The sequence below is a fragment of the Solea solea genome, chromosome 11 (assembly GCF_958295425.1).
Source record: "Solea solea chromosome 11, fSolSol10.1, whole genome shotgun sequence".
NCBI lineage: Eukaryota > Metazoa > Chordata > Actinopteri > Pleuronectiformes > Soleidae > Solea > Solea solea.
In genome coordinates, this window is record NC_081144.1 from 8,740,608 (window position 1) to 8,764,097 (window position 23,490).

At 40.1% G+C, this 23,490-nt stretch overlaps 1 protein-coding gene across 4 annotated transcripts in view; it reads left to right on the forward strand.

Annotated features, from left to right (window-relative positions):
- Positions 1–23,490, forward strand: part of LOC131468735 (arf-GAP with coiled-coil, ANK repeat and PH domain-containing protein 3-like) — a 64,230-nt gene that overhangs the window by 29,610 nt on the left and 11,130 nt on the right. For all 4 annotated transcript variants that reach the window (XM_058643274.1, XM_058643275.1, XM_058643276.1 and 1 more), the window contains exons 3-15: positions 3,383–3,502; positions 4,119–4,172; positions 10,844–10,902; positions 11,205–11,388; positions 12,833–12,877; positions 12,975–13,070; positions 13,390–13,464; positions 15,756–15,767; positions 20,218–20,330; positions 21,313–21,364; positions 21,590–21,690; positions 22,148–22,259; positions 23,054–23,262. In XM_058643274.1, the coding sequence (XP_058499257.1) occupies positions 3,383–3,502; positions 4,119–4,172; positions 10,844–10,902; positions 11,205–11,388; positions 12,833–12,877; positions 12,975–13,070; positions 13,390–13,464; positions 15,756–15,767; positions 20,218–20,330; positions 21,313–21,364; positions 21,590–21,690; positions 22,148–22,259; positions 23,054–23,262 (1,232 nt within the window). The remainder of the gene's footprint in view (positions 1–3,382; positions 3,503–4,118; positions 4,173–10,843; positions 10,903–11,204; positions 11,389–12,832; positions 12,878–12,974; positions 13,071–13,389; positions 13,465–15,755; positions 15,768–20,217; positions 20,331–21,312; positions 21,365–21,589; positions 21,691–22,147; positions 22,260–23,053; positions 23,263–23,490) is intronic.

Below are 23,490 nucleotides of genomic sequence, written 5' to 3' on the forward strand. Positions count from 1 at the left end.
GATAGACCCTGCTCTGGCAATGACACAACCTCATTTGTTTTGAACTTGTCTGCATTCATTATTGGTTATTTATTTTTGGCCCTAAAGATTTATTTATCAGTTTTTGGCCGTTTTGTATTATAGTTTCAGAACAGACGTTAGCACATGAACTACACATGAACCACACCCTCATTATACCAGAAAACTCCTTTGTTTTTGTTTTTCCTGTAAGTCGATGATTTTCTCCTTTTCATCCATGCTCATCCTTCTTCAGTGCAGCTCTCAGCATGGTATTAGTCTACTCTCCATTTAATGGGCACTCAGTTTGAACAGTTCAGCTCTGGTTTGTTAAAAGGTGACGTGGCAGTAGATGGGATTCACTGGTCTCCACAGCATCCAGTCGCTGTGTAATGAAGCAGCCAGATGCTTTGCCTCTAATGTTCATGACACATCTCCATCTGTCCATCTTCCGACTTAAAAGTGTTGACGTGTCAGCGCGGGACAGGATAAATCGGGCTGTTACTTCTTCTTCGTCTTTTCCTACCAGAAACATTGGAAACCTGCACTATCATTATGCTGCTCTAAAATAAGGATCCTGGTCAGTTTTAATTGGAATATTCAAAATTCATATTCAAATAGTTCTCAGGCAGCATCATGGACCACAGAAGCGAGGCCAACTCAACAAAGGTTTGCATCACTTTGCATGAATGATTATAATGAAATCCAGCTTCACATGTTAACATTAGATCATGAAAATGGGAAAAGGAGAAAAGAAAGTAGTTAGAAACACATTTCAATGGAGCGTATGATATAGATGTCACACTGTTCTCATTACAGAGTAAAGCTAATAAGCCTATTATCCTATAATGTTCCTTTAGATTAAAGGATGGAGAAGCCCAGTCTAATGTCGATTTACAGGGACACGACACATAAAAGGTTGATGGTGCGTGGGTCTGATGGTGCTAGAGATGGCATCATTGGTAACCTTGTCTGAGAGCTCTGTTTGAGCAGTATAGAGCTCTGGATGTCATGTGACTGACACGCCCTCCTTGGCAGGAAACAACGGCGTTCATCTCATAGACGTTTATACAGTAGACGGCTCATAAATCAGGCAATATGTCAGACAACTCATCTCGCCGCCGATTATTTTCATCAGAGTATTTTACCGGATCTCCACAGAGAGAAGGCGTAGGTGAATCACCGCTATGAAATGCTCTCACAGCGAGCAGAAGAAGACGGAGCGATGGCAACAAACACAAGCAACTTATTTTGTGGTTAACGCTTGGTAAATATTGGACTCAGTCTAACTGACATACAAGTCTGCACAACAATGTTAACACAGAAATGTCTTACTGAGCGCGTTTCACAGCAGTGATTCATCGCCACCTTCTCTAAAATACTCTCCCGTTACCCTGTCTGCAACTGTTTCGGCATCCCGGGACACGACATCTATCCACCATCTTCACTTTTATGATGAAAACAGCTGGCGAAGAGACCAGTTTTCTGACACACTGCCTGATTTATGTGCCGTTTACTGTCAATGCGATGAACCGCGCTTGTTTCCTGCCAGGGTTATGTGATATCATCGCTCAGAGCTCTATAGTATTTGAGCTAAAGGCATAAATGTGATTGGATTGGTATATTTGTTGGTATATTTGCATAATGTGCTTTGATTGGCTGACACTCATGCACTGATGCTTGAAAAGCTGACCATTTCTCGACGCCTGCCGCACACAACGCAAAGCAACAATCCACCATGCAAAGTGAATGAGAAGCTTTTACGTACGTACTTGTGAGTCTATTGTTACTAGTATGTCTGGTTAGCAGATGGGTGGAAGTGGGACTAAAAAACAGAAAGCCTGGCAGCAGAACACAGGATGCAAAGTAACCAGAGATCCATTCTTTCCTCTGAGAAAAGAAGCAGCTACACAAAGAAGATTTCATGGCAGATATTGCAAATTTTGCTGACAATGGCAGTAGAGCAGTGTGGCGTGCTTGCTTCAATGTGTTTGTGGTCAACGCGGCAGCAACGTGTTATCAGTCCAGTCCAGGGTGACATTAATAACATTTGCCGGGTTGTCATGCCGTTGTCAACATATGGACTCCAGCTGACAACTGCACACTGTAGCATAGAATACTGTATGTCACCCAAAGGTGGTAACGAGACAACAAACATGCATCCTTGTCCATGTGTTATGAGAAATGTGAAAACAAAAGCTAAGTGAGAGCAGATTTTTTTAATCACCAAAGCTTGATGAAAGAGAAATAATAAAAAAAAACATATGATCAGAATCAACATTCAGGGCAGAAGCCAGGAGTCTATTGAGTATGTTTTATTTTGTTTCTCTTTTGTAGAGATAACTTTACTGTGCTTTTCTGTCTAAAGGCCCACGTGTGCAGTATTTCCAGTATATTCTAGATTTAGATATTCACTTTCACTTTAACTCATTTCACTTATGAGTTATTGCAGGATGTGGTGTGTAATAGACTTGGACATTTCACAGGTCAAAGCCAAAAGAGAGAAAAAAAACACACATTTCCACAGGAGAATCTGAGCTCCCTCTCTGAGTCAGTCTTATCACACAAATATGAAACAGATATGGAGATTATAAATGCTGTCAAGGGTTCAGATGTGGAACACCACACAAGCAATTTAGAAGGAAAAACAAGAAAATAAGTGGGTGCAAATAGGCAGGCAATTAAAACTGTGGTAAAAAATAAAAAATAAAAAATGAATTCCTAGAAACAATAGAAGAGAGAGTCATACACATGGAAGGACTGTAGTTTAATACTGATATGAGTCAATTGGACCCACCTGAAAGTAATCTCAATGGTGGGAAAACACCAGGAAGTGAATTTGAATTCTGAAATGATAGAAAATAGTGTTGCCGCAACAGGAAATGGTACAATATCATTATCACTGTCATCTCCACAAAAAAAATAATAATAATAATACTGCATCTAAAAACATCATTAAAAGCTCTTCAGAATGTGCTTGAGAAAAACATGTTCATAAGTTTCCTCGAGAACCAAAATAACCCACATCTGTGGCGATATTATAAACACCAACTGCTTACATCTGATTCAGCATAAACAGTAAACAAATATAGGTGGAAGTGATGTTTCAGCACCATCTGATGCACTTTTACTGAAGTATTTCTCTCCAGTTTTAAAATATTGAACATTGTACACACAGTAGGTGTCAAAATATTTTAGTTTCAGTTCATCAGAGGAGCAAAATTCACACTTAACTTCCCACAACTATAGATCAGTCATGATTGACATAGTCCTTAATGGTAACTATGACTCTGTGCTTTCATCAGTACATGTGCGGGGAAATCCACAGTATACTGCATTACCTTCATTTATCACCCGCAAATGTCTTCTTTTTCTCTCTCCACAGCTGGTGAAGCTATGCAGTGGGATGATTGAAGCGGGGAAGGCGTATGTGAGCGCCAACAAACTCTTTGTCAATGGCATCCGGGATCTGTCTCAGCAGTGCAAGAAGGACGAGGTGATCTCGGTGAGTTTGTGATGAGCCTGGAACGGGTCCCGGTCTCTGTTTGATCCATTGTCGTCTTTACTGTGGGCTTTATTGCATTTATTGGAGGGGGTGTTTTTTTTACAGGGTGTTAGCACTTGGAGCCGTGTAGTGTAGTGTAGTGTATACGATGTGAGTAAACCTGATTACTAACACATTAGTTAGTGAGAAGCAGCAGTCTGGAAACTTGCTTCTGGCTCAGCTTCGCAGCACCAGTGTCTCAGACTATTTTCATTGCTGCTGACACTATTAAAAGCCTTCTTGGCTTGAGCGGCATGACTAATTGTGAGTTTCTTATTAAAGTCTTGTTCATATTTGTAGTTTCCATTGGGGGAAAAAAAAGAAAAAAGGTCAACCCTGCAATTATAGTTCCTTTTCCTGTACAAGTTTGAAGGGGGAAAAAAAAGAAACCCTCCAAGGCTCGTCAGTACACTTCAGTGACATTAACCAGCTTTGACTTCATTTTACCGTTTTTACGATTTTGGTTTTACTTTGTGACTGGTTTTTGCATTTTTTATTGTCAAATGTTAATGCAGCTGTAATAATAAGAATACTTTATTATGTAGTTAAAGAACATTTTATGCTATTTTCTGTGCAGGTGTTCCTGGAAAAGTGCAGTGAAAGCCTCCAGGAGATCATCAACTACCACATGGTACGTGAGCCTGCGTTGCACATTGTCCTCATATGCTCCACATACATGACTAGACTCATCCACTGCTGAAACACTAACAGCAAATGGGATGTAAAGTCTCTCTAGGGTCCTTACAGTGTGATACAGAGGGTCAGATTGGGCTGCAGGTGAACTGATTCAACATGGATACAAGGCACTGGTACTGTAGCCGTTAGAGCTGCAACTGACAATTATTTCAATAATAATAATTAATCTGTCAGGTAATCCTTTGGTCAATAAAATGTCAGAAAATATCAGTGATTCTCAAACCGGAAAATTATGATGTTCTTAAATGTCTTGTTTTGTCCACAAACCAAAAATGATTCAGTTGTAAGGATTTCTTTGTTATACGGAGCAAAGAAACCCGAAAATATTCACATTCAAGAAACTGAAAAATCTGTAAGCATGTTTTATTTCTTAAAAAACACACTAAAACCGATGAATTGATTATAAAAATAGTCAATCGAGTAATTGCTTGAATCCTCATCGCTGTCAAAGCCTGAGCTGGATCACACCTGAGACAGAAGGACAAAAAGGTCAACTCAACTTCAGTAAAGATGATACCACACTAATGAGGCAACTGTTAGGATTTTAATGATCACGTGTTTGGGTGTTAATATATTATAAAGTGTCCTAATTCTCATCCCAGACACTCAGCTGAGCTTGTGTTTCACATCTGTGCCATTTCCTTTCCCGCCTTCGAGGCTCCTCACCCCCTGCCCCCATTGTGCTCCTCCAAGACCCTTTGAAGCCCATTAGCTTGAACGCCTTGCATGCTGATGATGCAGTTAAGTGCAGTGTGTGTGTGTGTGTGTGTGTGTGTGTTGTGGGGGTCACATTCCTTTCTGAAGCTGCAACAAAGATGTGTCTTTACAAATCAGCCTCTGCCTCCATCCCATTCACTCTCCAGTCTATTGGCACAAGGAGTTTAGCACCACAAGTGGGAGGTTCGTGGCTCGGGTCAATCGGGCAAGTGTGAATTAGCTTTAGTTGTTGGACAGTCGTGGCCCGTATCCCTTGACATGTACAGTATGTATGTGTTGATAGCTTGAGTGGATATCTTGTGAGAGCCATGGCGTGATGAGTAACAGCTGACATTATAGACACGATCACAGACAGGCAGGATAACAGCTATTAACCTTTGACACTAGGGTTGAGGAAAAGAAATGGAAGAAATCGACAAATCGTGATTTTTGTAGATGATTTTACAGATGCATGTTATTTCTACTTGCCCGATGAACAGAAGCAGTTGTCGATATATTTATTGGGAGTTCTGTTAATTATCTGGTTTAGAAAAGACATTTTTCTGTTATGCGTGCCATGTCCTGTTTTGAGAGGCTCTATTCAGTTTTATTTTATTTTCTTACAGCACAAGCTCAATGAACACTAAGCACAGTTAAAAAAACACTTCATTTTCTTTATTTTATTATTAGCAGTGGCAGATAAATGTTGCAGTTAACTTGTACCTCTGTCTCGTTGGAGTTAGCTCATTGTCGGACTGACTGACTGACTGTCATGTGGTCTGCATTGATTATATTGAGCTGCAATGCTGCTGGATGCAAATAAACATGTATTCTTTCTGTTGGCAGTGACCCAATGATGTTTGTGACCCGTTGTTTGACTATGTAGACGTGTCAGATGGTGTGAGTCATTTTTACTAAAATCTATATGAGTTTTCCTTACTAAAAATACAAATACTAAAAATTAAATACTTGCATCTCTAATTTGTTTATTAACTCAAGCCTTTATTTATCACCTTACCTTTATATTTTTGTGACTAACGTGTTGCAGACGCCACAGTCCTAACACAGTCACAATCTTGATCGATTTTTGTTTTAATGACATTCTAGCAAATAGCAAGTGGGGCACTTTTTGGTAGTTTTGGGGTTACATGGTGCGTCTCTGAGCTTCATCAGAGCTACATTGACAGATTCCCTTTTCAGTCTTTATAGAGACCACAACACAGCATGCTTTGGGCTGTGACCAGCTGGCCTCTTCCACTGTAAGCTCAGCTGGGGTTTCAGCCTCCTGCTTCCCCTCTCTCTCCTTCCCTCCAGTCCATTAGAGCCAAGACTCTGACTGGACATCAATATGATCAGCCCTCAAAGGTTTTCTTTGTGGCTTTGATGTAAAATCAGTATGGAGGGGGAGGAGGAGGCAAGGCGGCGTAAGAACAGCGCAAGACCGAGGCAATAAGAGAGATTCCCCTGAGGTTAAGGATTAAATGGAAATGTTCTTCGCGATGTTGTGACCTTAACACGGCGAGCAGAGCCTCGTGATCCTCATGATCTTGTGTTCCTGTTGACGTCGTGCTTGTCTTTTAATGAGGAGAGACAAGCGATTAGCTGTGCGGCTTCCATGTATCTGAGTGACTCAAGCAGCGCTCTGAATGATGAATAAGAAATGACCACGGTCATATCTGTCACTTTTGACAGATGTCCCCTCTGTGTGCATGCTCTGCTGTGCCGCTGACATGTGTGCTCACTCTATGTGTCAGACTCTTAAGAATATGAAATGGGATGGCGCTGCGCCCTCTCTCCGCACCCAGCGACTTAGTCAGAGTGCGTTTAAAACCCAGGAAAAAACACGTGTTTAAGCATTTACTGCACGTTGATGTGAGCAGAGACGAGCAAACACGCCAAGTGTGAGTGCCTTGGCCCTTTGATTGTTATTGTCTGTTATCAGAACAAAGGAACAAACGGCGTCTGGTTGTTTTTAATGTAATGAACGCCACAATTTAAGTCTAGCGTAGCCCGCTCTCGTTGCACTCAGGTTTCACAGTTAAAGAGGTTGTTTATTTTTCCGACGGGCAGAAACATCAGCAGAATCAGGCCAACACTTTAACAGTTCTGTGTTTAATTCAAGCGTGAAACTCCATATGAATACTCAATAAATTATTGACCTGTGTTTGACTCTCTGAGCATCCATTAGACACGAGGGGAAGCTGAAACAGAGAAGCAAAGGGGAGACTAACATACGAGCTGCCAACTCTCAATGCACTGAAAACAGTAAATGATTACATTGGGGCCGATGGGATTTACAGTCGGTGCGGGGAGACAACATGTTATGAGTGGATGAATTTGGGTTATTGTAATGCCTTTGATTAGAATGAGTCTCCTCGTGCTTTCTCAGCTCTACATAGTGAACGAGTGAGCGAGTGATTGAGTGAGTTCCCCTGTGAGATGCCAATGTGTCTCTCATTGTCTCTTATATTTAGAAGCCAAACTGGAAAACAAAGGACACAATGAAAATACTTTTGTTTGTTTGCAACTGCAGTCGTGTTTTTTTACAGAACATACCAGCGTCAAGGGAGCCACAGATCTAAACTCATGATCTACTTTATGTAACGTGACTTAATATACTTATTGTCTCCATGTCCTTTTTTTTTGTAAGAGATTCGTTAGCTGGAATTTTCTGAAAACCTTCAGTATGTGCTGGAGAAGGTCTTGGCCAAAAAGTAATGCAACAATTAAAATAAATGTTGTAGTTTATGACATCGAATAAGCTTATATCTTAAAAGTCGAGCAGCATTTTTGTTGGAGGGATACTGTTGGATGTTACAGTACGTTGAAATTGAGCAACATTAACCAAGGTTCCAGCAGAAGACTGGCTGTGTATGGGATATTTTTACTTGAGGACCTGGGAACATGAAGCAGAATTTATGATCAGTCAACCCTGCCGGTATTTCTTGACACTCAACAGAGATGCTTATAGTAAGTTTCATGTTTACTCTTTTTCAGATTAAAGTTAACCGCCTCGTCCATGTCATTAGAAGCGTCTCTGTCCCGACATGCCGGTGAAATGAGGGGGGAATTAAAGCAAGGCAATAGTCAGGACAGTGCTCCATTGTGATGTGTGTTTGTAGCCGTCTCATTCTCGAGCCGTGATGTCATGTTGGTGAAGATGTGCCAGATTTCCCTTTCTTTCTTACAACGCAGCATTTTCCTTGTTTTTGCCTCATTCCAGCTCTGATGTATCAGTGGAATTTTTTCTCAGGTGGTACTTGTTGGGATAAAAAGTTTGTAATATTTATTGATACAAATGTAATCTAGAAACAACCATGTTAATCATTTAAACCTGACTGTGAGCCTGTGGGTCATAGCTCTCTGAGACTATGAAGAAGTGCAAGCTAGAGGTCCCACTTCCATGTTCTGTGCTGCATTGAAGGCGCTCAGAGCACTTTTCTCAGGAACAAAATTATAGCTCCCATTAAAAAGAAAAAAAAAAACTCTGTGTATCCGAGGTGCAATAATTGAATGTTTTGACTTTCTCATGTGTTTGGAGGGTCATCATATATTTAGAAAACTTCATGGTTTGCTGGCGCGTTACTTTCAGCACACCACTGTTGTGTGTATATAGTCTGCGTGTTGTGATTTGGGATTGTGGTGATATGCAATTTTTTTTACTGTGTGGCTCCAGTTTCATGCCAGTGGGTTGTACTTTTTTTTCCTGTCTTATCGGAGTTGGCTTCTTTACAAGCCGATGACTGTGGCGAGAGTGAGCAGTCAGACGAGGTCGGGCACTTGATGTTGTTCTCCCCCTTTCTGCTAAATTTGGGTTGTAGCAGAAGCAGCGTCTTTACACTGCTTTTCAGATGTTCCAAAAACGACATCGTACGGCAACTTTTATCATCAAACGCTGCATTTTTAAAGGAGCTAATTAAAATACAAAATCCTTCAAGGCATCTTTAGGCAGTGCACTGGTTATTCATCTTTCCTCTCTTGCAGTCAGACTCGTACACATCGCGCAGAGACAACTTGTGAAACCTGGGTCCAATGAAAGTAGGGTGTCAGCTTCCCACAAAGCAGCTCAGGAATGCCACAGGCTGCACTAACCTCAGAGTCAGGAAGTCCCGTCACAGCTTTCCTGCCACCACTCACTCACAAACATCATGTGGAGGTGCACTTGTTGACTCTAGATAGAGACTGGTGGTTAACATCGAGCAAACATGAGCATCCATCTCAGGGATGATGCCCGAACTAAGCCCACACTCAGGTGTTTGTGGCGCGGCACACTGATGTGGATCAATAACACAACCTTCCAGTTCTCACTTGCACTTTTTTAACTGTGTCCAGGGGAGACAGACTGACCACACATGCCGTCTTTAACGCGACACTTTGCATGAAGCAATTACAGGGAGTTCATTTATCCGACGAGACATGTTTCTGGTTTTTGGAGTGGTTCCGTCGTGCATTAATCACAAACAGTGAAGTGGATGCTTGAGCATCTTTGCTCATCCACTTTCACACATATTTCGACATGGTGAGTTTATGGAGCAGTAAAAATGAGGCCTGAACCCATGATCAAAACAAACACTGCTCTTTTGGAGGCGCTGGCAAGAACACTATAAAGCTGACCGCTTCCATCTGAGCCACATTTTTGTTTTCAAGTCTGGGTAAAATTAAAGCCATCTATATTTATTTTTTTTCTGCTGGTTACTGGCTCCCGCTGTTCACTGCCTTTATCTACAGTTACGACAATAGAGAAGTTCCCTTTTTCATCATCGGCTTCTGTAATCCCTGTGTTAAAGCACCCATATGATGTCGTATAGGGCCTAATCCACACACAGAGTTCTTTATCCAATTATTCAGACAGGATGAGGAACACTTTGATGAGTCCAGCTGGTCACTTAGTTTATAAGAGTATAGGCTACCGTGCGACAATTTGTCTAAATTGGTTTGCACCCTGCACTGGATGCAGATTCTGTAACGTCACATGGAAGCAAAATCCCATCCTCTCTCTTTCTCCCTCTCTTCGTCTCTGCCTGAGTGACCTATTTAGCAGCAGCAGCAGCAGCAGCAGCAGTGGGATAGCAGGGGAAATCAAAGACAATGTGTTCCAAGTGTCATCAGAGAGGAGGGAGGGACCTTGAATGTAAAGCACCTAATTGAAGGCAGCATGTTATCACATTAGAGCAGGTGTGTTTGAGTCAGTGTGGCGTTCCTCTGCCATTCATTCCAACAGGCGGGAAGAGCTGATTTGCACCATTTGAATGCATCAAAAAGTTGTGTTGTGTCGCCCTCTGTTGGTTGGAAAAACATGCAGGTGGTTTGACGGAAGCAGTATATCAATAGATAAGCAGCCTTTATGTTCTCATAATAAAATGAATGGGTTGAAATTCATGCAGTTTGGCTCCTTATAGGATTACTACTGAGATAATGATATCAATGGGTTTCAATATTTTACTGTACAATAATGTCGGTTGCTATGGGTTACTGTTAAACACAACAAGCTTCAAGTTTTTTCCTTAAATCTGTTATAAATATACACTTTGTGGGTTATTTTGCACAAAAAAACATGAAAACAGCAAATTGAAATAGCAGAGATGACACATAGTGTTATTAATTAAGGTTAAAAAGAGTTAAAGCAGTATAATTGTGACTTTAATAGTGTTTCAATCACAATTCTAGATGCAAACGGAGTAGGTGGAACTTGTAAAGAATGTTTTACATGATTAATTCAGTCTTAAAAAATTTAAAGACGCTTATCAAAATAAAAGAGATACATGTTTTAATGATAAATTATTGATGTATTGGGGTTGAGTTACCAACATAACAATTCTGCACTCCCGAAATATGAAATATGCAAAAATGTTTGGCCAGTGTCTTTCAGCTGCTGCTGTATAATGTGTTTATTCTTTCTGTGTGTTTCAGATTCTGTTCGATCAAGCTCAGAGGTCTGTGAAGCAGCAGTTGCACAACTTTGTGAAAGAGTGAGTAAACCTACCAAGCAACTTTATTCGCATGAAAAATTCAACGCAGGTAGAGAAAAACACCACAACTTTAATAGCGCAGACGTCCCCTTGTTGCCCCTGAAAACCCTTTTTGTCTCTTTAAATATTAAACAGAGTGCAGCCTAGATATTTTGTCAAAGGCATGTGAACAATTTAACAAACTTTAAACCTCGCATTGACTTTGTGGTGACCCCTTGTCCTGGTAAATATCCATGTACCGTCATATCTCCCTGTCAATGTCGTTATTTGAGCTTGTTGAACTCGGTGTCTGTGTCTGTCAGGGATGTTCGCAAGTTCAAGGAGACCAAGAAGCACTTTGACAGGGTGCGAGAGGATATGGAGATAGCGCAGGTGAAGAACGCTCAGGCACCGAGGAACAAGCCTCACGAGGTGGAAGAAGCCACCAGCACGCTCAGCATCACCCGCAAGTGCTTCCGACACCTCGCTCTGGACTATGTGCTACAGGTCAGCTCTTCTGTCTGTAGCAGTTTACTTTGACGTGGTTATAGATGATGTTTAGTTTGTGTGATATGCATGTTTTCTTCATATTTGTGTACATGAACGTGGTATTTTATCCATGTCTGAGTTTACAGCTGCTGGCAGCATAGATGCCATCTTTATGGCAACTTTTAACCTTTGCATTATAGGGCTATTTAACCCATATTTTAACAAAAGAAGCAGCTTTAGTAATCCAGGAGGAAAACACAATGGGTTGAAAGCATAAAAATGTCACCTTAACTACATCTGACATCCTTATTGTGTCCTATTCTTTGAGCTCTAAACACAACGGGTCTGAAAAATGACAATGCTTAACACATTTATTAGACCTCTTGTCACAGAGAGAACATAAATATTTTAGAAATCTTTCAAAAGCTTGTTTAAAAGTAAAAATTAATGTGAAAATGAAGTCAGAAATGAATCGAGCATAACATTCAACCACTAAAACAAAATTTGCAGTTCAAGAATGCAAGTGAATAACTATAATTTGACATCTTAATCAAGAAATAATAATCATTGTTCCAGTTTATTTTGTAAAACAGTACAATTAAAAAATGTATGGACAACAATTCTAATTATATTTAAGCGTTAAAAATATAATTTTCTACATACTGGTGTATTAACCATTACAGAAACATTAGAAATGATAATTACCAATTTAGGGTTAGAGGTTGTATATATACATTAGAGTATTGTGTATATATACATGTATATAGGCCTCAAAATGTAAAAGGTGATTTTAAAAGTTTCCCAGTGTTACATGATTTTCCCAACGTTGACTGTCATCTTTTATTCATAAATGTTTATCCCCGTTGGTTTCCAAGGTCTTCGTGCCACTACGGGAAGTTTATATTTCATGTAGTAAACACTGATTAATAGGAGACTTCATAACATCCCTGTGTTACAGTTTATTTGTTTATTTATACTCCACAGGGTCATTTCACTAGACGTATGAGTGCTATCCTGCAGCAACATCTGTGTCCATTCCTTTGTGCCTTTGTGACACATTCTGTTAATAAGCTGCGTTATGTTGCCCACAAGTTGTAACCTCCTTCTCGAGAGTGCCCGTGGGAACAAAGTGACTGATTCAGTTTCACTGCTGTGACGGCTGTGCCCTCTTTCCATTCTGTAATTTGTCTCTCAGCAGTTGTCTCTCAGACATCTGACCCTTTTGAGGGTCTTCACTGAAAATGTCTCACGGCAGAAAATGTCAAAGCTGCAGGGAGATATGTTATATGTATATGTGACCTCTTAAATGCAGCACAAAAGGAGTTTTTCTCACCCATGCATAAGAGTTAATGTTGTCGCGATAGATGTCAACGAGAGGAAATTGAGTCAAATATTGTGGGCATTGTCAACAAAATGATCAGGAGTCCAGACGATTAAAATCTATCTTTTCTTCTCACTGTAGATTAACGTTCTGCAGGCGAAGAAGAAGTTTGAGATTCTGGATGCGGTAAGTCAGTGCCCAACTTGATAACACGTTCCACGAATGCACAGAGAGTCGTGCGAGCGGCGGCAAATACTGAACACTTGCTTCTGCCCCTGCTCAGATGCTGTCGTTCATGCACGCCCAGTACTCGCTGTTTCAGCAGGGCTACAACCTGCTGGACGAGATCGACCCGTACATGAAGAAACTGGCCGCTGAGGTGAGCGGAGCATCTTAATCCTCTGTAGTGCACATGTGTGGAAAAAAGGCCGTTATTCATGAGCCAGCTTGTTTGTCACAGCAGGTTTATTGCTGCAGGAGAACTGAATCGATGCTTCATCCTTCCACAACCACTGACCTAACGTGTCATTTGTGTTTGCCAGTGGAAAATGTTATAGTCAACTACTCTGAATCGCAGCAGCTCTGACTTAATCTAGTCCTTTTGTAATTGTTTTACTGCTAAATGAATGAATTTGACTGAACTTTTTTTTGTTTGTTGTTTTTTATTATTTTTTTGCTCCTGTTGAACTGACCTTCAGCTGGATCAGCTGGTGATTGATTCAGCCATGGAGAAGAGGGAAATGGAGCATAAACATGCCACCATTCAGCAGAGGGTGAGTTCCTATTATTATTGTTTATTTTTGAAGCAAACAAACAAAAAATAGTAAACATACCAAATATCGTATGTACTGTATATTAAATTCACACATGGACAGTCCTGACATTTCTAGTTAATTTATTCAAGATTCTTATTGTCATTACAACACACATTAAAACAGTAATACTAAATGAAATGAAATGAAATTTAATTTAATTTAATTTAATTTAATTTTATTTTATTTTATTTTATTTTATTTTATTTTATTTTATTTTATTTTATTTTATTTTATTTTATTTTATTTTATTTTATTTTATTTTATTTTATTAAACTCTGAAGGTAAAGTGTGTGTGAAGATAAAAGAATTAGCTAACTAAATTTAAATAACTAAATTCAAATAACAGAATATAAAAAAAAAGTCTAACAAAGCAAGAACTAAACCGTGGTGACTTTATTGAGGTATCTTATAAATTAGTGCAAATGATATGATATACAGTGCAAAACAGTCAAACTTATCTTTGTTTACATCACATTAATTCATGTTTTTAGATGTCAAGGTCGAAATGTATGACAAAAAATACATAAACTGTAATGAACAAAACACTTAATCTTGGCAACACACACCAAGAACTCAGCAGTCCTGTTTGCTCAGCTTTGATATTTCTACACAGACAAATGATTGAGGCATTTTTTGGGGATGGGCTGAAATCGACCTTGAAGCATCTTTTGTCGTGTGTAAGGTTGGCAGGTTGACAGATAACTGTACTCAAACGCTAACAGGATGTCAATGTGTTCACATCACACCTTTTAAGATCCAGGCTGCCACTTGACCCCAGTGTGCCTGTTGTGACCGGGGAGGGATTAGACCTGGGCAGCTGGGAAGTGTTTGATTAATCTCCCTAACAAGGTCGAGGATTGATTTAAGCTTCAAAGCAGTTTAAATGAAGTGTTTTATTCCCACTGTTGCCTGCTGTACATGGTGGTTGATTTCTAAGCAGGAGCGCATTGTGTTCACTCGCATGAGGTTTGCATTTGTTGTATATTATTTGCACTGTCTTCACGTTTGCTACAAGACATATTTAACCTTAAGATGATTTGTAATAAACTTGAGTGATTGCATTTAAGGTTCCTTGAAAATTAGTCAGAGAAATGTCAAACAGAGAAGGAGCATCACAGTGCTAATGCTGAAGCTGATGGGGAAGTCTTCAACTCTGCATTTATTTGCTCATGAATCAAATTACTGGAGAAAAATTCAGTAGAATATATCCTCTTGGGACCTTGAATATCTGCTGTGTATTTCCAGAAAATCCAATGACTGTGAAGATATAAACATCAGTAAAATTACAATTGCAATGGATTGGATTAGTTTGAACGAGGCTGAGTTAGCTGATGTAACTTAAACCATTATTGTGACTTTAACAGCAGTCTCACTGACATGGCTGTGAAATCGTAATTTTACTTTGATCTTAGGGATGTAAATTCACCTGGAGATGATGAAGTGTCCCGTCCATTGACGGATTAGGAGACAGGCAGTCATTTCCTTTCTGTGGCTCCTCATGTGTGAGTGTAGCCCTATCCCTGAGGCACACATGGGGTGTCAGGTGCCTTTAGGTAGGATAACTGCATATCCTACCAGCACACAGAATTTAAAGGTTTCACTTTTTCAGAACTTATCAGGTTCTTTTGAGTATGTAATCGTAATATAATTGACAACACTGTCAGATTTCTGTTTGATCTGTAATGCCTTTACTTCTTCATTGATTCATTATGTAATTTTTTTTTTTTTCAAAGAATCATATCTATTATTTTTTATACAATCACTTCCTCACATGTAGAGTACACTCTCTGTTAATAATTCAAACAAACCTCTTTATTTTCAGGGGGCCCAGTGTCTGGCTCCTCTGTGCCCCCAGGATCAGTGGCCTTCTGTCAGACAGCTTCAGTCAGTCAGTCAGTCGGTGCTCTTCCTGCAGGCGCTGCACTCTGTGTAGTGAGCAGAGCCACAGGGAAGGGCTGGGTCATGTGGGGAGCCAGTTATTGATCTGTTATTGCTGTTAGAGCTGTTAGACTCTAAAGCCGCGTGAACTATTCTTCACCAAGGGACATGCAGTAGAAAACCGAAAAAAGGTCACAAATCAAAAGAGCCTCTTTTGAAATTTGCATAAAAATGTTGAGGTGTTGTAATAAGTAGGTGATGAAGTTTTAAGAAAGATTATTGTATTATCTCCTCTGCCTCTGTGTGTGTTTCTAATGCTGTATTCTCTGTTCCTCTGTCTTCATGTTTCCTCTGCTGCCGTCGCCGCTCAGACCCTGATGCAGGTGAGGAATCCTCCGTTTTATTTTCCATGAAACACAGCTTTGGTTCAGTGTGTTGGCAGAGTGCAACGTTAGTGCTGAACATCAGAAAACCTCTTTGAAGTTTTCCTTGGGCTTTAGTCTCGACTCTGTCAGGCTGATGTACATCCTGAATAATTTACAAAGAGAAATGAGTTGAACTTTGTTGCCAAGAAATGTACAGAAAACTTCTTCTTCGTCTTTTACGTTCCCCTCTGCAATTGTCTTAAAATGTGCTATTTTACTCTCATAAGTGTCATTCCCGAATCAGAATCAGTGTTCATGCTAAAAGTAGAATTCAAACACAGCAGTGTGACATACATTTAATTCTTTTCTTCCTCCTTAAGGAGACTTAAGAGATTCTCTTTTCTTTTCCCTTTACTTCTGTGCTCCTTCTCTCCCTCCTCACCACGTCAAGCGTGTGCAATAAGCCTTGTGTAAACTAACACGAGGACAAAGGGGTGGCCGTTGGTCAGTACAAGAAAAAAAAAAAACCACGGGGAGCAGAAAGGGAGTTTAAGTGGTCCACCTGTGGACTCTCACTACTGCCGGCAGCGAGCACACGAATCAGCGAACGCATCTGAATGCAGAGCCATTCATTTTTAACCACAGATTTAATGGAGAAGTCCTGTCAAATGCAGCGGATGTGCTGCTGCTGCTGCCGCTGCTCCATATTTCTATGTTTACATCAGTGGCACGGCTCTACATGCCGCGTCTCCTGCATCTATTTTTACTACCTAATACTGCAGAGAGATGTCGTAATGAAATAATGATATTTAGTTTGCCCACATCAGGGAGTGACACGTCAAGTCACAATATATATATATATGCTGTAATAATACAGCTATGGCTATTTTTACCATCACTGACTTTGCCAGTTCTCGTTTGTATTATATTTTTATTAGTTATTTAGTCTTTATCAAATTTTCAACAAAACTTTGCTGATTCTCAGTGAGTTTGCTGGTGTTGCTTATTTGAATTACTCCTATAAACTTCCTTTGGAGGCTGATAAAAAGAATAATAATACTTAATACAAGTTTTTACAAATGTTGTTTGTCCTCTCAGTGTAAATAATGTCATTCATCGGGGAATAAGAGGAACAACAGCTACTGCTGCTATGTGGACAAATATAGCTCTGTTCATTCATTAACACGTGATGCTTCAGCCCAGGGGGATCTTCATTAGATGAATTCATCAGACGAAGGCCCAAAGACTGAAACATCAAGTGACGTGCGGTTTTCTTATCTCGTGTTTTGGCTTTTTGATTTTTCTCAACCCGAACATCGCTTTTGTATTCCACGCTCATTAGAGGAGTCGGTGAACTTTCTACAGATTCAGAGCAGCGTTTTTTGAAGTTTGAGATGAAGTTTCTTTCAGGATAGTGCTGCAAGGAACCTGATTAGCCACTGATCTGTTTTCACATTTTCTTGGTTTCGCGGGTATAGAGCTAGTGTTTTATTAGTTTTTGTTTTTGTAAATGCTTAGTTTTAGTTTTGTTTTTATTTGTGTTTTAGTGTTAATTTTTTGTAATATGGACTTTTTACAAGATGCAAAAAGGTCATCATAAAGTATTGTGTCATAAAAACCCAACAAAAGATGCCATTTTAATCCTCAGTGCTCACACAGCACAGATATTATATTGTAAAAAATAAACATACTTCATAGGAACTTGAAAGGCTTATGTATGAAATAAATGTACAAGGACGAAAACTAAGCACATTTCTGCTACAATTTTAGTTGGTATTCATTTTTGTTTTATTTCAGTTAAGAAATTGTTTTTTAAATTTTAGTTTTCAATATTTTGTTAGTTTCCGTCTGCACATTTTGGCACCACCTATGCCATTTGTATTTTCTCACGTATTTAAACACATTTTTACCAATACATAAACCTGTCTTTCTGTTTGATAGTAACAAAATTACCAAACAGATTGTCAGGGAGCTGTGGTTCATTAGCTGTGTTTAAATGGGGACTCTCAGCTTTAATTTGAGGGGTTTGAACAAAAGAATCATTTCAAATTCATCGTGGTTGTGTACAGAGGCAAAATGACAAAAGGTGTCTTTGTCCAAATAGATGAAAGCTCATATTATAATATGATAATGAGACACAGAAGTATGTCAGAGACGGTAAATAAACACATCAGAATGAGTAATCACTGCTACCAACTGACCTCACCATTCGCTGTCAGAAGTCTGCAGTCTTGCCCGCAGGCTGCTCTACATACAGCAGCAGCAGCAGCAGCAGCAGCAGCAGCAGGTGGACGGAGCATCAGGACATGTTGTCTGCATCCTCCGTTCTTCTGTTCATCTGCCTGCTGCTTCACAACACTTAACTTATTTTGCTTTCCAAGCCACAGTTTCCACGCCTGATCAATAATTCACGGATTTTGTCCGTGTGACGTAGCGTCATTAAAAAAAGATGACCTTTGTTGTGAGTTTGAGAGATTGCAGAGAAACATCCAGTGCACATCCTTTTCAGTGTTTGTCATGTGCTTCATTCAAAGAAAACAAAGGCTTGTTGTGACAACTGAAGGTAAGATGGATTCCCTTCATCTTCTTTTTGCAGTTGCATTGCAGGGTTCAGTTGTGAATGGAGCTTTTTGTCAGTGTAGACATTCAGTGTAAAGTCTCAGTAGTAGCTCCCTGGTTTGGTGACCATAGCTGCCTGCCAGATAGATCAACATGGGGAATGTAACTCCCACCTTCTCCAGGGAGGGAGGTGTGTTTAGGGCACAGTGTTTAGTAGCACAGACTCTGAAGTGTTAGAGCAGCCTGCTTGTCTTTGGGTCCAAAGCAGCTACATTAAAGTACTGCACAGTGCGACGTTGCCCACAATTCTTCCTCACAGTGTCCTGTTATGAAGAGATTGGCAGCTGTATGGTAATTAGTGCTAATCCAGAGGCTCACAGGGCAGCAGGCAGGTGGCTGAAGTCGAGGGCACACATCTCAGTGTTGGAATAACTCACCGCGATGCAGCAGCAGCAGCACAGTGCGCTGTGAGAGCCACAGCCTGCAGAGAGTGAAGAACGACATGTTTCTACTCTGAGAGAGTTACCCTTTCGGATCTAATAGTTTTTATTTTCTATTTTTTTTGTGCTTTTCAATGTTGTTGGAGCACACTAAGCGTCTGAAAATGAAGATCTTTTGCCGGTGGAACAGCGGTTTGGTGGGTTAATTTGCATTACACAGGCAGTTTGATGCTGTGACTTGATCGCTCTATTTATTGTAATTAGATTGCTATCTCAGACTTTTTCTCAGCAATTATTAGTGATGAATTTTAAGTTGAGTCAATTTCAAACCTATAGAAATGTATAATGAATGTTTAAGTTGGAATTTTGACAGGTTATAGCCTCTGCTATCTTATTTTGTTAGCCACAAAACTGTGGCTAAAATATGATTATGTTCTATCTTAACTTGTATTCAACTGTCTCAGATGTTTGTAACTGTCTTTGGGATATTACTTTTTAGATTAGATTAGTTTATCTAGTTTTTGGCTGTATATGAAAACCTGCAGTTTCAGTGTTAAGAATTGGGTTTGACAGAAATGTGCTCTCTCGCTCTCTGTGGGAACTTGGCCTTTCTTCCCTTTGATTGCACATTTAAACAGCAGTAAGTCTTGCTGTTATTCAGACATGTAGTGAGTAGTGAATGTGCTCAGTGCTGCCTCGAGTACACACATTCTTATGAAGCAACAGGAATGTTTTTTTTTGTATTTTGGCATTTCTATGACTGATATTTCTGTGCTGTTAAAAAGTCTAAACTGACTGTTGTGTGTGCAAAGTTGAAAGTGAATAGGATAATTAATATTCTATCTTTGCTGGTTTTTAGTAGTCTGAGGACATCCTGTGTTCCTCTTAATTTACAACAAACATCAAATTCACTGATGTTTACTTGGTGATTTTTGTGATTCCTTTAATTCCATTCATTTAGCAATGACTCAGCCCTAAGGAACCTCTGTTGGGTTTCATTAAAATGCTAGGTGTCATGAAGAAGCTGTAAGTCATAAAAAAGGTCGCATGGTAATTTCACATGAATCACCCCCTGTTTATGTAATAACTTGCGTCACACTCACATCTGTTGGGTTATGAAATGCCCTCTGTGTGCCACACGGGAAGATGGCATGACTCCACTCCCGTGCGTACATACGCTCACACGTGGTGTGTTTCTGCATGATCGCACGATTTCTGCTGATGTGTCTGGTTTATGGACTCTGTGTACGGTGAAATGCACGTCCAACGTTACTGCGATTCCAGGAAAAAGCACACATGCAAGCCTCTTCACTGCGGAAAAGGAACAAAGTGTGTGTTTCCCGTTTGATACCGTTGAAGGACATAGCAGCATCCTGACGAGGATCAGCTGTCGTGGTGACCTGTCTTTTTTTTTTGATGGCTGGGATTCATTTTCGGTTCCTGTGTCTCTCTTTTTTCCTGTCTCTCAGGACTTTGCATATGACGACTCTAAGGTGGAGTTCAACGTGGATGCTCCTAATGGTGTGGTGATGGAGGGCTACCTGTTCAAGAGGGCCAGCAATGCCTTTAAGACCTGGAACAGGTACATTTGTATAACGCCAACAGTGAGAACAATGGTTATGTGTTTCAAGGCATGAATGACGTGAAGCATTGTTTTGTTTTATACGTTGTTCATAATAATTCATTTGTGTCTTTATTTTTTTTGGTATTTCTGCATGTTCGTGGTTCATGTTGGATTTAATCTGTATGTTTTTGTTACAGCAGTCTCAAAACATAACAAAGGCATTATGTATAAATACATATTAAAAACGTGTTATTATCTTGGGTGATGCATGTGACATATTACTCATACTGTATATTTAATTTAATAAGAGGGCTTGTTGCTGGCTGGAGTTCTTAAAATAGGAAGATGTCAGGAAGAAAGTTGGGTCTACCGATTTTCTTTCTCACAGACGTGTAGATGTATATGTCTGTGTGTTCTTACTGGACAGAAAAATATGATTTATATATAGTTTACAGAGTGATCATTTCTACCTACTATTAAAGTATCCATTCAGTCTGTTACTTGAACGGGTGAAAGCGGCTCTTTTAGTGATACATCTGTCACATTTCTACTGATATCTCTTGCTTTTTTCATCCAAAAACCTCCAAGGTCAGCACTGCACACACTGGTGCCCTTTGTAGGTCAACTGCCAAGTTTGAAGCCTGTCAAGCAGCCGGTTGGACAGCTAAACAGACATACGTCCTTTCGTTTCCAATCCAATCCAACTTCATTTCTATAGCACATTTAAAAACGACAGAGTTGACCAAAGTGCTGTACATCACATAAATACATAAATCAGACAGGCAATACAAGCAATTCAATCGAGAAATGCAAATATAAAACACAAAACTGGCAGTGTGAGAGCAAGTCTCCCTGGTGTTTTAATGATCTTGATCTAGGTACCACAAGAAGTGATTTTTCTGCAGACCACAGTGATGTCTATCAGGGCCTTTAAATGCTCAGAGGAAACATCCAAAGGATATCCATCTAATACATGTTTTATTTACCTCCCTCTCTTCAGACGCTGGTTCTCCATACAGAACAGTCAGCTGGTCTATCAGAAGAAGCTCAAGGCAAGTCCATATATCTTCCACCGATCAGTTTTCCCCAGGGCTAAAGAGGTTAAGTGCAGCGTTAGTGCGGGAATGTGGCATGTTTTTCACTCAGGTGCTCACGGACTCTGTGTTTGTGAGTCGAGTGCTCTCTGCTTTTATCCGTGGATTCAGTCAGAGGCTCAATACGTGTTCTAATTATTTTTGTAGATTTTACATAATGATAAGTTGATTTTGTGTCAGCAGGACTCTCTGACAGTGGTGGTGGAAGACCTCCGGCTGTGCTCCGTTAAACCATGTGAGGACATTGAGAGGAGGTTCTGCTTCGAGGTCGTATCCCCGTCCAAGTAAGAGACAATCTCACTGCCATAAAAATAGTCACATTATACTGAAACGTTACTACTATACGATGGACGATCATCGAATTTAATGAAAACGTTCATGTTCTCCAGTGGATGTATCCTCATGACTGTTCTCATCAAGCTTTCACCAGCATGTCAACGTTTTCTTTTACCACATGGAATATCTCAGTGTCTCAAAACAGTTAAAACAGCTCAACATTAAAGTGGATTTCTGTGAAATGTGGTCGACATATTCATGTGTCCCTTACGAATAACTAAGGTCAAAATTATGATTTGTCTCATTAGACATTAGTCTCATGTCCAAAAAAACTGCTAATCAAATTCTCTAAAGAGCTCTAATGCTAACATGTACAATCTCCATTTTGTGTATATCACATACCATGGTATACAGTATATAGGCAGTACCGTGTGATTTGAACCACTGTGATGGTTTGTTTTGCAGGAGTTGTATGCTTCAGGCTGAATCTGAGAAGCTAAGACAAGCATGGATTCAGGCAGTTCAAGCGAGCATTGCTTCAGCCTACAGAGAGAGCCCGGATTCTTATTATATAGAGGTAAGATTCTTATTATATAGAGGTATGTCTTGTTTCTGAGGTTTATTGAGTTTTTCCAATTTATGCTATTTTATACATCCACCCCACTGTTTCAAAGGGAAATAATTAGGGCCCCTTGTTGAAAACAGGCGATTGGCATACAAATAAGAACTGGCGGGAAATGACTCAGTGGCGCCACCCAAAGGTGAAACCTGGTAGGACCGAGCTAAAACTAATTTGCACCAAATTTCGCGAAACTTGGTGGAAACAAGTCACAGCCCAAGACGAACAAAAAAAAATCTATTCTAAGTCTAGTCTAACACGAAGCTGGCCATTTGGAATTTGACGTCCACCTTGGCGATTTGCATGTTTCTTAATATGAACAACAAACTGAGCATGTTAGTCTTTGCAATTAGTCGTTCCGTCAATTTTTACCAAACACATCAAAGGTGAACAGTTATCAAAAGATCTCTCAAGGGCGTGGCCATGGCAACCATTGGAATTTTGGCGAATTTCGACATCTTGTCACGAATGGGCTTCTTTCAACTTTATTTACTTTTATATTTATTTGGCAAATACAATGTGTCGAATAAAGAACAAGTGGAAAAACAAATTGACCCAACCTGACATCTTCAAAGGTTGATACAGCTCCCAAATGTCTCGATCGCTCTCTTGTGGCTGGCTGCATCATAGGTTTATTATCCCCATCTCAGCAGATGTGACTAACCTGGTACAACAAAGCAGACAAAGCCAGTGCATTTGTCAGAATGACTGCACCAATGTGGCATTTCACACTCTGATCTGTTGATATTCAGCACCTGGACAGGACTGCGTCCCCGTCGACCAGCAGTATCGATTCAGCCAGTGAGCCACGGGACCGCAGCGCCCGCAGCGAGACCATCCTGCAGCGGATTCAGAGTCTGCCAGGCAACGAGCAATGCTGTGACTGCAGCCAGGCCGACCCACGCTGGGCCTCCATCAACCTGGGCATCCTGCTGTGTATCGAGTGCTCAGGCATCCACAGGTAGAGTCCTGAAAGGAAAATCTACTAGACACTTTTTTGACCCTTCATTTAAAGTCCCCGCATCACACTAGTGGCTCAGCGTTAGCTTCCAACGTGGTTGTGATTCTACTACAACTCATCCTTACGGAGAAACGTTACACTTTCAAGAAAACAATTTAAAAGTGCACATAACGCCCATCATGCTGCTTTAAAATCCAGGTGAACATCACAAACATAAGAACAATGCAT